This window comes from Myotis daubentonii, chromosome 11 (assembly GCF_963259705.1).
Source record: "Myotis daubentonii chromosome 11, mMyoDau2.1, whole genome shotgun sequence".
Taxonomy (NCBI): Eukaryota; Metazoa; Chordata; class Mammalia; order Chiroptera; family Vespertilionidae; genus Myotis; species Myotis daubentonii.
In genome coordinates, this window is record NC_081850.1 from 29,743,739 (window position 1) to 29,755,825 (window position 12,087).

Genomic DNA, 12,087 nt, shown 5'->3' on the forward strand with positions numbered 1-12,087 from the left:
AGTGGGGGTATGAACGTGTGCTGTGTACACTTGTACTGAGCATTTAACAACACAAGAGAAAATAAGATGAGGTGTTATCTATCAGGATACAACAATGCATTAAGTTACATTTTGTGAAACTGAAAAAGAGGCCTTTTTTCCAAAGATATTATTACGCAGTGACTGAACTCCTATTAAAAAACTTCTTGGTTTTACTAATAGTCGAGACATGTTCTTCAATATTACAAACTGTTCATTGATTTTGGTTCTCATGAGTGTAATAAATCTTTTCTTTTAAAAAAATTTATCCTCTTCATAAGAAAAGCAGGAGATATGCATACAATTCTATCAGGTATCCCCACCATTTCTTTAACAAATAAAGAATCGTAAGACAATGACAGTAATAGGATGCTACAAATTCATCCTTTTCATTGTTTTATATTATTTTATATTCTTTTTATAGGAATTCATCTGGATTATCACATATGCATACCCCTAAATTTAGGATAATTCACCAAAAACTCATAGTCTGCCAGCATACTCTTGTAAAATAGAGGAGCACCAAATTTGGATTTGAGATCCGTGGGTGCCTCTTCTGGTTCATATCACTGGCTATATGTTCAACAACTAACTTAGTAAAGATTACTTAATAAAGCTAAATGTCATTACTGTATTTTGCTCTTATAGAATCCCTCCTCTAGCTCTAATAACCAAATATGATATTGAATATATGAGAACTAGAAGTAACTTCAGCCTAGATTGGTAGCATTAAACATGAAAGAGCCTCATTTTTCCCCAGCAAATATTTAATAATGCTCATTAAAAGTTAGATCTGTTTATATAGGTCTATGTTAAAATTCTAGTTCTATATTAAAATATGTAGCATAAACTCAGTGATAACTCATGATACAAAGCTTGTAAAAAGGAAGCTTAGAAATATATCTTTAAAGCTTTGGATCTTAACCTTTCCCTCCCACACAAATGAAGATATCATCTTCCCTTCAGCGGTTCTCAATCTGTGGGTCGCGACCCCTTTGGTGGTCGAACGACCCTTTCACAGGGGTCACCTAAGACCATCCTGCATATCAGATATTTACATTACGATTCATAACAGTAGCAACATTACAGTTATGAAGTAGCAACGGAAATAATTTTATGGTTGGGCCACAACATGAGGAACTATACTTAAAGGGCCAGAAGGTTAAGAACCACTGCTAGCACAATGAATTCACTATAATTTTTTTAAAAAAACAGCATTTATTAAAAGTAAAAGATATGCATGAATATAAGCATAACCAATGAACGCAAGACACTGGGGGTGGGGCGGGGGGTGAGGGCATGTGCGGGGGGGGTAGTGGGGGAGACAGGGGAAGGTCAATGGGGGGGAGGAAAAGAGACACATGTACTACTATTTGTAACACTTTAAACAATTTTTAAAAAGTAAAAGATACAGGAAACTGTCACAAGTCACTTTTAAAACAACTTACAAAGAAGTATTTTCTGATTTTTATCAATTTCTGGAAGAGCCAATTTAAAATTAAGAACTGCCTCTGCATCATATGTCTGAGTTTTATGTACAAACTAGGGGCCCGGTGCACGAAATTCGTGCACTGGGTGTGTGTGTGTCGGGGGGAGTGTCCCTCAGCCCAGCCTGCCCCCTCTCACATACTGGGAGCCCTCAGGCGTTGACCCCCATCATCCTCCAATCACAGGATCGGCCCCTTGCCCAGGCCTGATGCCTCCGCCAGAGGTGTCAGGCTTGGACAGGGGACCCCCATCTCCCCCTGATCACTGGCTCTGGCCCCCGCCCAGGCCTGAGGCCTCTGGCCCAGGAATCATGCCTGGGCAGGGGACCCCCATCTCCCTCTGATTGCTTGCTCCACCCCCCGCCCAAGCCTGACGCCTCTGACCCAGGCTTCAGGCCTGGGCAAGGGGACCATCATATCCCCCCAGTCCCCGGCTCAGCCCCCCGCCCAGGCCTGATGCCTCGGCCAGAGGAGTTGACCCTCATCACCCTCCGATCACCAATCACCGGATCGGCCCCTTGACCAGGCCTGAGGCCTCTGGCAGAGGTGTCAGGCCTGGGCAGGTGACCCCCAGCTTCCCGCGGTTGCAGGCTCCACCCCTGCCCAGGCCTAACGCCTCTGGCCTAGGCGTCCGGCCCGGGCAGCGGGGACCCACAGCTGCAGCGGCCCCGTGATCGTGAGCTTCGCTTTAGGCCCAGGCAAGGGACCCCTAGTCCCCGGGACTGCCAGCTTCGACCGTGCCCAGCTCCCATCGCTGGCTCCACCCCTACTTCCTGCTATCACTGGCCAGGGTGGAAAAGGCACCTGATTCTCCGATCATGGCTGGGGGGCAGGGCAAAGGTGGCCCCAGGGCCGCCTTTGCCCTGCCCCCCAGCTCTTAGCTCCCCCCTGGGTTTCTGATCACTGTCAGTGGCAGGGGGCTTCTTCCTGCTTTCCCTTTCACCTCCCTGCATTGTGCCTACATATGCAAATTAGCCGCCATCTTGTTGGCAGTTAACTGCCAATCTTAGTTGGCAGTTAATTTGCATATAGCCCTGATTAGCCAATGAAAAGGGTATCATCGTACGCCAATTACCATTTTTCTCTTTTATTAGATAGGATAGTACTGAAGAAGGATGATGATGATGAAGATGATGATGATGCTTTTATCTAAGTCATTGGGAGCTTCTCTGTGCCGGACTCATAGTGATCTCACATCACATACTTGCACTTAATGAATTCTCACCACATCTCAATGTGAGATCCCCATTTGGGAGATAAAGCTGAGGCTTAGAGTGGGTAATTTAATTGCTCTTGCTTATTTCTTTTTATAGTTCTCAGATCAAATCATCACATTTGGGAAAGTTTTTAGGTATGCAGTGTTTCTAGAAGGAAAAAAAAATGCATTTGATTCAACAGGTGTTATGCATCTGTCTTGAAAATTCAAAGCCTATCATAGAAGGGGCTTGATCTCTAGCATCAGACAGATCTAAGTAACAGCCCAGCCCCACCCCTTGCCAGCTGTGTCCTTTTTGGCAAGTGAACAAATATCTCTGAGCCTGCCTTCTCAACCACAAAATAAGATAATAAGATCTACTTTGTGCATTCTTTTTGGGGGGAGTCAAGATATTACATACAAAGAGCAATACTCAAGAAATGCAAGATGGTATTATTTAAATCTGAGTTGGAGCTAGATACAACAGCAATAAAAAAAGGACTCCTTAATTCTGTGCTCATCATAAATTTTCCAATCTTGTGAGATAGAATGATGCACCACAAATCCAGCTATAATACACAAACACTTTTAAAAATAATTTTGAATTTATCTTTATTGTTGAAAGTATTACAGATGCCCCCTCTTTCCCCCACTCACCCCCTGCACCCCACTCCCGCCAAAGAAACACTTTTAACAGAAGCATGGTGTACTGTGTTAGCACAGAAAAAGGAAGATTGATTCTGACTTGCTTAGCATTTTTTGTTTAATACTTTTGTGATAGTAAATCAACTAAACTAGTTGGGAAATAATTTCAGTCCTTGGTCATAGCATTTGATGTAAAAGGCATCTATAGATTTCAATATGCACCCATGGTTATTCTATAGAGAGTTAAAAAAATAATAACTTCATACCTTCAGAGACATTAGGACTAAGAGGGAATTACATATCCATTTGTTCAGTCTTCTACATGTTCAGACAAGAAATATGAGAATACAATAAATGAAGGTTTTTGCAGAAGTTCGTCAAGCAAGTTACTGGTAACTCTATAATTTCTCAAGACCAGATTTGATAGCATGTAGCCCTTAGTATTTTCAAAAGAGAACAAAAGACTGGGAATTTTAGACACAGTTGCAACATCTGATTTAAAACAACAGAGGCCATGGAAGGTGACTCAAAACTCAAGACTTAAATATAAATTATTGCTGCAATAGAAAGAAAATCCCATATATCAAAACTGAAGTGCACCTATTGTGATAAGAGAATCAATACTTCCCCTTCAATAGCAATTTGCCTTATTTACTTGACTCTGAATTTCATAAACTGTGGGAACATTTTTCTGTGATTACATTAACAATAAGCCACATTTTGAGCAAGTGAAATTATGTAATTGGGCTTTTAAGATTTTTTTTCTTTAAAAAGCTGATGTTTTATACTTAAAGACCAAACAATAAACAAGAAGAAAATATCACCTTTCTCTCCCTAGACTGCCATTGGAGATCTAGTTTATCCCTGAGTGAGTCAGAGAAAGAATAAAGCCCCTATCAAGTGACAAACCTTAAAAGCAATCCCAGATAGACATTTCATAAATTGGAAATATACAATTCTAATACTGATATGATGTTTATTTGACTTCCAAAACTATTCCACAGTTCCATTCTCTTTTTACATTTATATTAAACTCATCATGTAGACAAGGACAATAAGGATTGATGTTGGGTCTTTTTTTGTCAAGGAAGTTATTTGCAGGGGCAAATGTATAGTTTACCCATTGACTCATCTTTGGAAACCTTAGAAATTAAATGGAGGCACTAAAATTGAAAAATGTTGACATTTAGAATATTTGCTTTACCAAAGGAGTATTATTTTGTGCAAATTAATCACTTTTGGTTTCATTTATTATTATTAGACTTGCTAGTCTTTCTCCTACCAGTGTTTTCTTCCCAGAACCCAACTGATTATCATTTTGGGGGTGTTCCATTAATTGAGTTTCATCACTGCTATGCAATATGTATTCAAATGATTTCAGATGATGATTTTAAAGTGTTTGTATTTCCTTCTATAAAAATCTGTAACTTTATTTTATTAACTTGTATATGTAAATGATCAAGAGGAAAATGTCTTATAGATTGCTACCCTGTTATAGTAAAGTGTGATCTCAAAACTAGCATTACTAAAAGTAGATATTAATTAGAGACCTAAAAATCAAAGTGATACTAAAATACTTTAGGTCCTCATACTTGCCATTTATTTCTTCTTAATATGAACATCAATTCCTTGCCACAGTGAATTTACTCTCTTTTCCACATTTGATAAGGTTGTGAAAGCTGAAAATTCACCTACAGATATCAAAACACTACAAAGTTAATAAAGATGTTCCATTAGCAAAACAAATAATTAGTTCTCTCAAATTACTATGTATGCATGCATGTGTGATCATATGTATGCATGTACATATGGCCATATGCTGGGAGCTGGTCCATCCTTGCTGTTTCAAGGGACCTGGCATATATGGCATACGGTTCTTAATATGTTTGCTCACCTTCTTGGTGCTGTGTTTTAACCAAGGTCACCTCTCCGAGAAAGGTTGAATCCCCAGGTAGGGATTTTCCCCTGAAGTTAGGGAGGGAATAAAACCCCTCAACTAAGTGCCAGGCGGGTAATTAATCCCTTTAACTACAAACAATCATGCTTAAACTACATAATCTTTTCTCCCTGGAATGGAGATAAGAAACGCCCTAACCTTTGTAATAGAGATTGATAGGATTGAATCAACTGGTATAAATACAGTTGTAACAAGACAGAAACACTCAGAACTTAGAACACAGAACTCAGAATCTAGAGACAGAGAGAGAACTCAGAACACAGAACTTAGAACAGAATCAAGAAGACAGAACCTACACGGAGCCTAGAGACAGAACTTTGCTGGAGAGAGCATGCCGGAGGATCCTGGCGAGAGACTGGCCTCGGAGCCTAGAGACAGAGCCTAGCGGGAGAACATGGCAAGGGATCCTGGACTGAACCTGACTACAGAGATTGGCAGGAGAACCTGACTGGAACCTGGACACTGAACCTGACTGGAGAGCCTGGACAGAACCTGGCTGGAGAACCTAGCGAGGGAACATGGCTACAGAACCTCGCTGGAGATCCGAAGCAGAACCTCTCTGGAGATCCAGACCAGAACTTGGCTGGAGATCCTGGCTAGAGATCCTGGCTAGGCTGCTGATCAACTGAACACTGTCTCCGTGTCCTTCCTTCTTCACCGACTCCGTCTACGCCTTTGGGAACCCGTGGACCTGCTGGGGTTGGACCCCGGCAGCCATATATAAGACAATTTCATATTACAAATTAAGTTTCACAGTTTTCTCCATTATATTTAAAAGTTTTTCATAAGCTAATGAACCTGTTCCAAAATACCTACTCACCATTGGTGAATATGAGGGAAGAAAGGAAAATTTCCTTTTTAACATGAATATTTCTAGTTATGACCAGGTACAGTTAATATTCTATCTTTAAACTGCTAAAAAGTATTTAATAAAATAATTTATAATGACATAACTTGTCAATAATGGCCATATTTCTAACATATGGTATATTTTTACAACATTGTGACCCAAATAATCCTGCATGAAATGACTTTGGTGTTAGATTAATGTCAGCATTTCTTGGAAATTAGATTCAAACCCAATTGTTTCTCTCTTTAGTGTCTTCTTTTATGCTTCGTGTCCTTCTGGGTGTGTAGCAGAGAAGTAAAGCCCTGGAAGCCTTTTCTCTCTCTCTAGCACTGTCTCTTGTAGTCAGAATAGGCGAAAGCCATGTGAAAATCTCATGGTGGCAGCCACAGCAGGGAAAATGATTCACTCTTCTTGAGTGTCTTCAGATACTGTGTGTACACACATTGATTTTGGCTGTTTTACTCAAACAACTCAATGCAGAACTAAGGAAGTTATATGTTTCTCTGAACCAAAGGATTACATAGGAAACAATAAATAAACAAATGATTCATGTATTTTTCCACCATGTGTAAAGGATTGTACCAGGTGCTGGAGGGATGATGTGAAGAACTGGGGGAAATCGCTTGAGTCAAAAGTATAAAAGCAGAGTGGACAGACATGATGAGTCCCCTGTCTGAGTACTGCTGAGACTTTGGGCAAAACACTACATTTCTTTAAACTTAGTTAAAATTTAAATTCTAAAAAAAAAAAAATTAAATTCTAGACATGACTTCCCCTACTCTCAAGGAATTTACAATCTGGTTAACACAGACATGTGATCGCAAATTAATGTAATTCAAGGTAAAGCATAAGAAGACTTGGATGGGTGCATCGCTATGTCATTGCTCAGGAGGAGCCTAAAATAGTTGGTTATATTGTGAACGCATTCCTTACCTTTATTTTCTGAGATAACATTTGTGCCATATCTACAGATTTTCATTTAAGATTTAAAAGTATTTATTGAACACCTTCTCTGCAAGGCAGGCACTAGGCAGTGTTCTAGGAACCCAAGATAAAGAGTAAAAACACACACACACACACCTCTCCTTTTTTTTTTTTTTTTTTTTTGACTTACAAAATGTTTTTTAAAACACCCTTTACTTTTCTTTCAGTACACTCGAATTCTTAATTCCTTAGAATAAGTTGGTCATTCTATATGAGGTGGATATTAAGTCAATGTTATCCATTTGAAGATAAGGTTGCTTAATATCTAGAGAGCTCCATGTCATGCAAAATAAATATCCATGGGGAGCAGGTTGTTAGTGAAATAAATTAGAGGAAACTCTCCAAGTCTGGAACATCTTCAGAAAATCCTAGGAAGGAGTCTTCAAATATTCAGAATCTGTCCCCACCTGTCTGCCAGCCAGCCCCCAGCCACACCTCCCGGAAATTCCCTTTCAGTGGTTCCAGGATGGGCTCTGGAGTCTGAGCTTCCTTCCCACGCACTCTCCCGTATGTTTTTCAGCCGTATACAGGAACCACACTAGACAAAGAATCCTTTTAGTGCCCTTAAAAATGACCTTGCTTGCATGATCTGAAATGGACCACGAATAAAATTAATTAGTAAAAATGTCTTCTGATGAAATCACTGCTCTCATATTAGCTTAAAAGAACAGGTGTCCTGTTTCATATACCAGACTTGGCTTGATATGAAAAAATTAATATAACTCATTTTATGTTGTATAAGCAATTATTCTCACAAGAAATTCCAATTTTAATTTTTTGCTATGGTAATTTTTAATCATGTATCACTTTTTGATGAAAAAAATGATTGTTTTGCCCTATATATTTGCACACAAATAAGAATGTTCTGTACTGCATTCATTTCTAAAGCGTGGGAAGGAAAGGATTTGGAATCTGCAACATTGCCTACAGTTAATTTAATTATGATTGCATGTTTGGTTAGGACAAAGTAAATTCAATGAAGCATTAAAATCAAACATCCCTTTCATTAAACTGGAAAGGAGGCTGACTTATTCTTAGATATTGTTTATTTTTATTAATACTACCAGAGGCCCGATACACGAAATTCATGCAAGGTGCTCACCCCTTACAGTCCCGGCTTCATCCAAAAAGTCATTTGCCTGTCCGGTCTAATTAGCATATTATGCTTTTATTATTATAGATGTCTCCAATGAAGGTATCATAATTTCTGTGAAATAAAGATACTTCATTCCAGCTGCACTGTTTGTAAGCTTGGGCTTGGCCCTTGTCCCATCCAGTTCAGTATTTCAGAACAAAGACTTTTAAAGTATGAAATGCTATACAAATTATTATTGTTACTGGTATTTTATGTAGTAATTTGCACACTTGCAGATGGCACAAATGGACTTAACCTAAATCATGAAGGATTTGGAAAAATTCACAACCTTCAAAATGATTGGCCCTTACTTAACCTCAGTAGACTAAACATGTCCTGCTCAGATGAGAGAAACAGTGCAGCTGCCTTTCAAATTAATTAAAGGAAAACTCACAACTCCTCTATCTCACTAACTTTGCCATGCTTTTAAATTTCTGATTTCATAATAAAAAAGCTATTTTACTACATGAACAAGCATATACATATATATCCCCAACCATACCTAACGCTCATAGTTAAGTTACTCATCTGTCCCAGTAAATAGATGAATTGGTTATTCATATGTGATAGTCATATTAGAAAGAATGTTTTTACAAAGAAATGTTTTGGCATATACTCCATACCTCAATTAATTCAAATTGCTAAGTCAGGAAAGAAACATCTGCACAGCATATGTTTCAAGGGACCTGGCATATATGGCATACTGTTCTTAATAAGTTTGCTCCCCTTCCTGGCGCTATATGTTTTAACCAAGATCACCTCTCTGAGAAAGATTGTTTCCCCAGGTAGGGATTTTTCCCTGAAGTTAGGGAGGGAATAAAACCCCTTAACTAAGTGCCAGGCAGGTAATTAATCACTTTAACTACGAACAAACATGCTTAAGCCACATAATCTTTACTCCCTGGAATGGAGATAAGAAACGCCCTAACCTTTGGAATAGAGATTGACAGGATTAAAATTAACTGGTATAAATACAGATGTAACAAGACAGTAAAACATAGAACCTGGGCAGTTTTGAGCAAGCCACAGGCTGTGCGCGTGTCAGGAGTGGGCCAGCAACACAGCTCAGCAGCCATGGGGGAGCCTGGATCAATCATGAAGACAAACCAGCCTTCTCTGGGAAAGCTTCAGAGAAACATGATGCCAGAGACTTTAGCGAAGAAGAGACAACTGGTTTCAGCCATGAGCAAGCGGAGACGTCGGGAACGGACTGAACATCCAATGAGGCTGACCAGCTGCATTTTTAAAAGTGCAGTCACCAAGGTGACCGCCCATTCTGACAATGTGGTCAGGCGCAGGCAACAGGAGGAGACCTTGGAGAAGCCCCAGCAGATGAGTGCCTACAGGAGACTGCAGGGGCTCCAGGCCTGCAGCAGTGAAGGGGAACTTCTAAATACTTTGGAGGTGACAAATGTGATGAGAACAACTGCACCAGGAAGAGGGCGTGAAACTCTGGGCCGTGCTGGTCCTGAGTCTTTACACACCAGTCCCCAGCCCAGCGCAGCACAATTGTTACATGAGGTAGAGATGATCCCAGGAGCAGGTCTCTGGGACCCACAGCTTCTGTGCAGGCAACTGGTCACCCGTGGAGACATCCAGAGACAGAATCTCAGAGTGAGGAAAGCAAGAGAGAGACTGGCTGTGGCTTTGAGGGAAGACAGGCTGGCCAGGGAGGCAGAGAGCCAGGAATGAAGAAGAATGTTTTGATTTCATGCAAATCTGACTTCAGTGAACTTGCTATTATATCCCATTCTAACATAAATTGTATCTTTGTTTTAATTTAAGTAATTAAATGTTGTTTGTTGTTTAAAAAAAAATTGCTAAGTGACGATTAGCAAGTACCTCTCTCTAAAATGGGAATTATCCCCATAGAGTTTATGACAAATAAAATACATGATATGTAAATATAGCATGGTGGGGAGTTTTCACAGTGGTAATGACCCACCCCTACAATCTGTTCCATGTGATTGTATCATTTGAACTCATTTTTTATAAACAATATTTCTAACATATCTCTTTCTTTAATCATTGGTACACATTTATATGGACCATAAAAAGGCAATTGTTTCTAGTTATAGGTTAGCATTGACTTCTGGACATGCTATCTTCAAAAAGATTTTGTTCCTTTACAAGAACTAAAATCTGAAATTAAAAGGACTAATTGAAGTAAGATTTAAATTGCATTCTCTTGGAAATAGAATAGGAATGTGCAAAGGAAGAGAAGGAGGCATTAAAAAGACTGGGGTATGTTGGGTGTGCCTAAGTATGTTTTATTCCTTCAGCTTATTTTATTCCTTACTTCAAGCTTTCTACCAGTATTTCTCTTCACCCTTCCCTCTCTTCTTCAGATTTTTCTTCCATCTTAGAAAACCACTGGATGTATTTTTAATTAAAAGGTTTACCATGTCTTTTAAAAATCCAAGTGACAACATTAAAATTTGTAAACATAAATGATAATAGGATGAAGTATTCATCATAAGGTCTATTAAAAACAGACTACTTTTAAATCGAGTTTTGATTTACATGCAATTTTGGAGTCTACTACTGATGCATAAAGTGGAGTATAACTCTATCATCATAAAATTGGCACTTGCGGAGGCCAGCGTAGTGAAATGAGTAACCCTAAATAGCTCAGCAACCCAAAACACACTCCATCATTTACGTTCCCTTGTTTTCAGTACAAGACACTGAGGAAATCACAGTACATTGAAGTCAGTAGGAAAGACATGTGCAAGCAAATAATACCATATATTAAGGACTTTGTATGCAGTATTCCTACTTTGGTTTCTAGATATTGAAGGAAAACTCACAACGCCTCTATCTCACTAACTTTGCCATGTTTTAAACTTTTGATGTCATAATAAAAAAGCCATTTTACTACATGAACCAGTATCTACAGACATCCCCAACCATACCTAACGCTCATAGTTAAGTTACTCATCTGTCCCAGTAAATAGAAGAATTCATATGTGATAGTCATATTAGAAAGAATGTTTTTACGAAGAAATTTGTAGATACTGATTTTTCTGGAATTTCCTAGAAATCTTTGTGTCCACAAAGAATACATCATCCCTATTTTGCTGGAATTTAAAATCATCAGATTAGCAGCACATTGAAACAAAAAGATGGCACTCTTAAAGAGCTGAAATGATTTTGTTCCCAGAGTTTCTTGGAATTCCAGAGAAACTGTTTCATTTTTATTGAAAAATGTGATGTTTTGTTGTAAACAAATTAGAAGTAAATGTTCAGTTTTTTGTAGTAATCACTTTCCATCAGCAAGTTTTCTATATTTAAAGTAAATATTCCAAGATCTGGACATACTCCTATGAAAGCATCCATTATTTTGAAAGTATCTGTATCGTATATGCATTTACCCCGCCAGCCTAACAACATCTTCAGTGAAGGTTTGTCTTTTTTAGCAATGTATTCCTAGCACTTAACATAAAATACACAAGCACATCTCAATTATAATTATTAAAATGATAGCAATGTATAACATTAAAAGCCTACTATGTACCAGACATTCTTTTAAGTGCTTAATATATCTTCAGTCATACTAGTCCTCAGATACTATCATTATACCAATTTTACAAATGGATACTCTGAAGAAGAGAGAGGTTATGTAACTTGCTCAGAGTTAAACAACAGGTAGATGGCAAAGCTGGTATTCCAAACTAGGGAGTCCACGTTCCTAAACACTATGCTATAGTGCTTTGAGTATTAATAAACTCACAATAAATAATTGCTGATTGGACAAACAAATGCAGCCTTGGTGTGAATATAGAATGTAGTCAGGCAGTAGGTCTCAGTGACACA

General features: G+C 38.8%; 1 protein-coding gene across 1 annotated transcript; it reads left to right on the forward strand.

The window, feature by feature from the left end:
• Nucleotides 1–9,366: 9,366 nt before the first annotated feature.
• On the forward strand, nucleotides 9,367–9,963 carry LOC132212705 (putative methyl-CpG-binding domain protein 3-like 3). Its single transcript, XM_059658712.1, has one exon. The coding sequence runs from the start codon at nucleotides 9,367–9,369 to the stop codon at nucleotides 9,961–9,963; it is 597 nt and encodes a 198-aa protein (XP_059514695.1).
• Nucleotides 9,964–12,087: the final 2,124 nt, after the last annotated feature.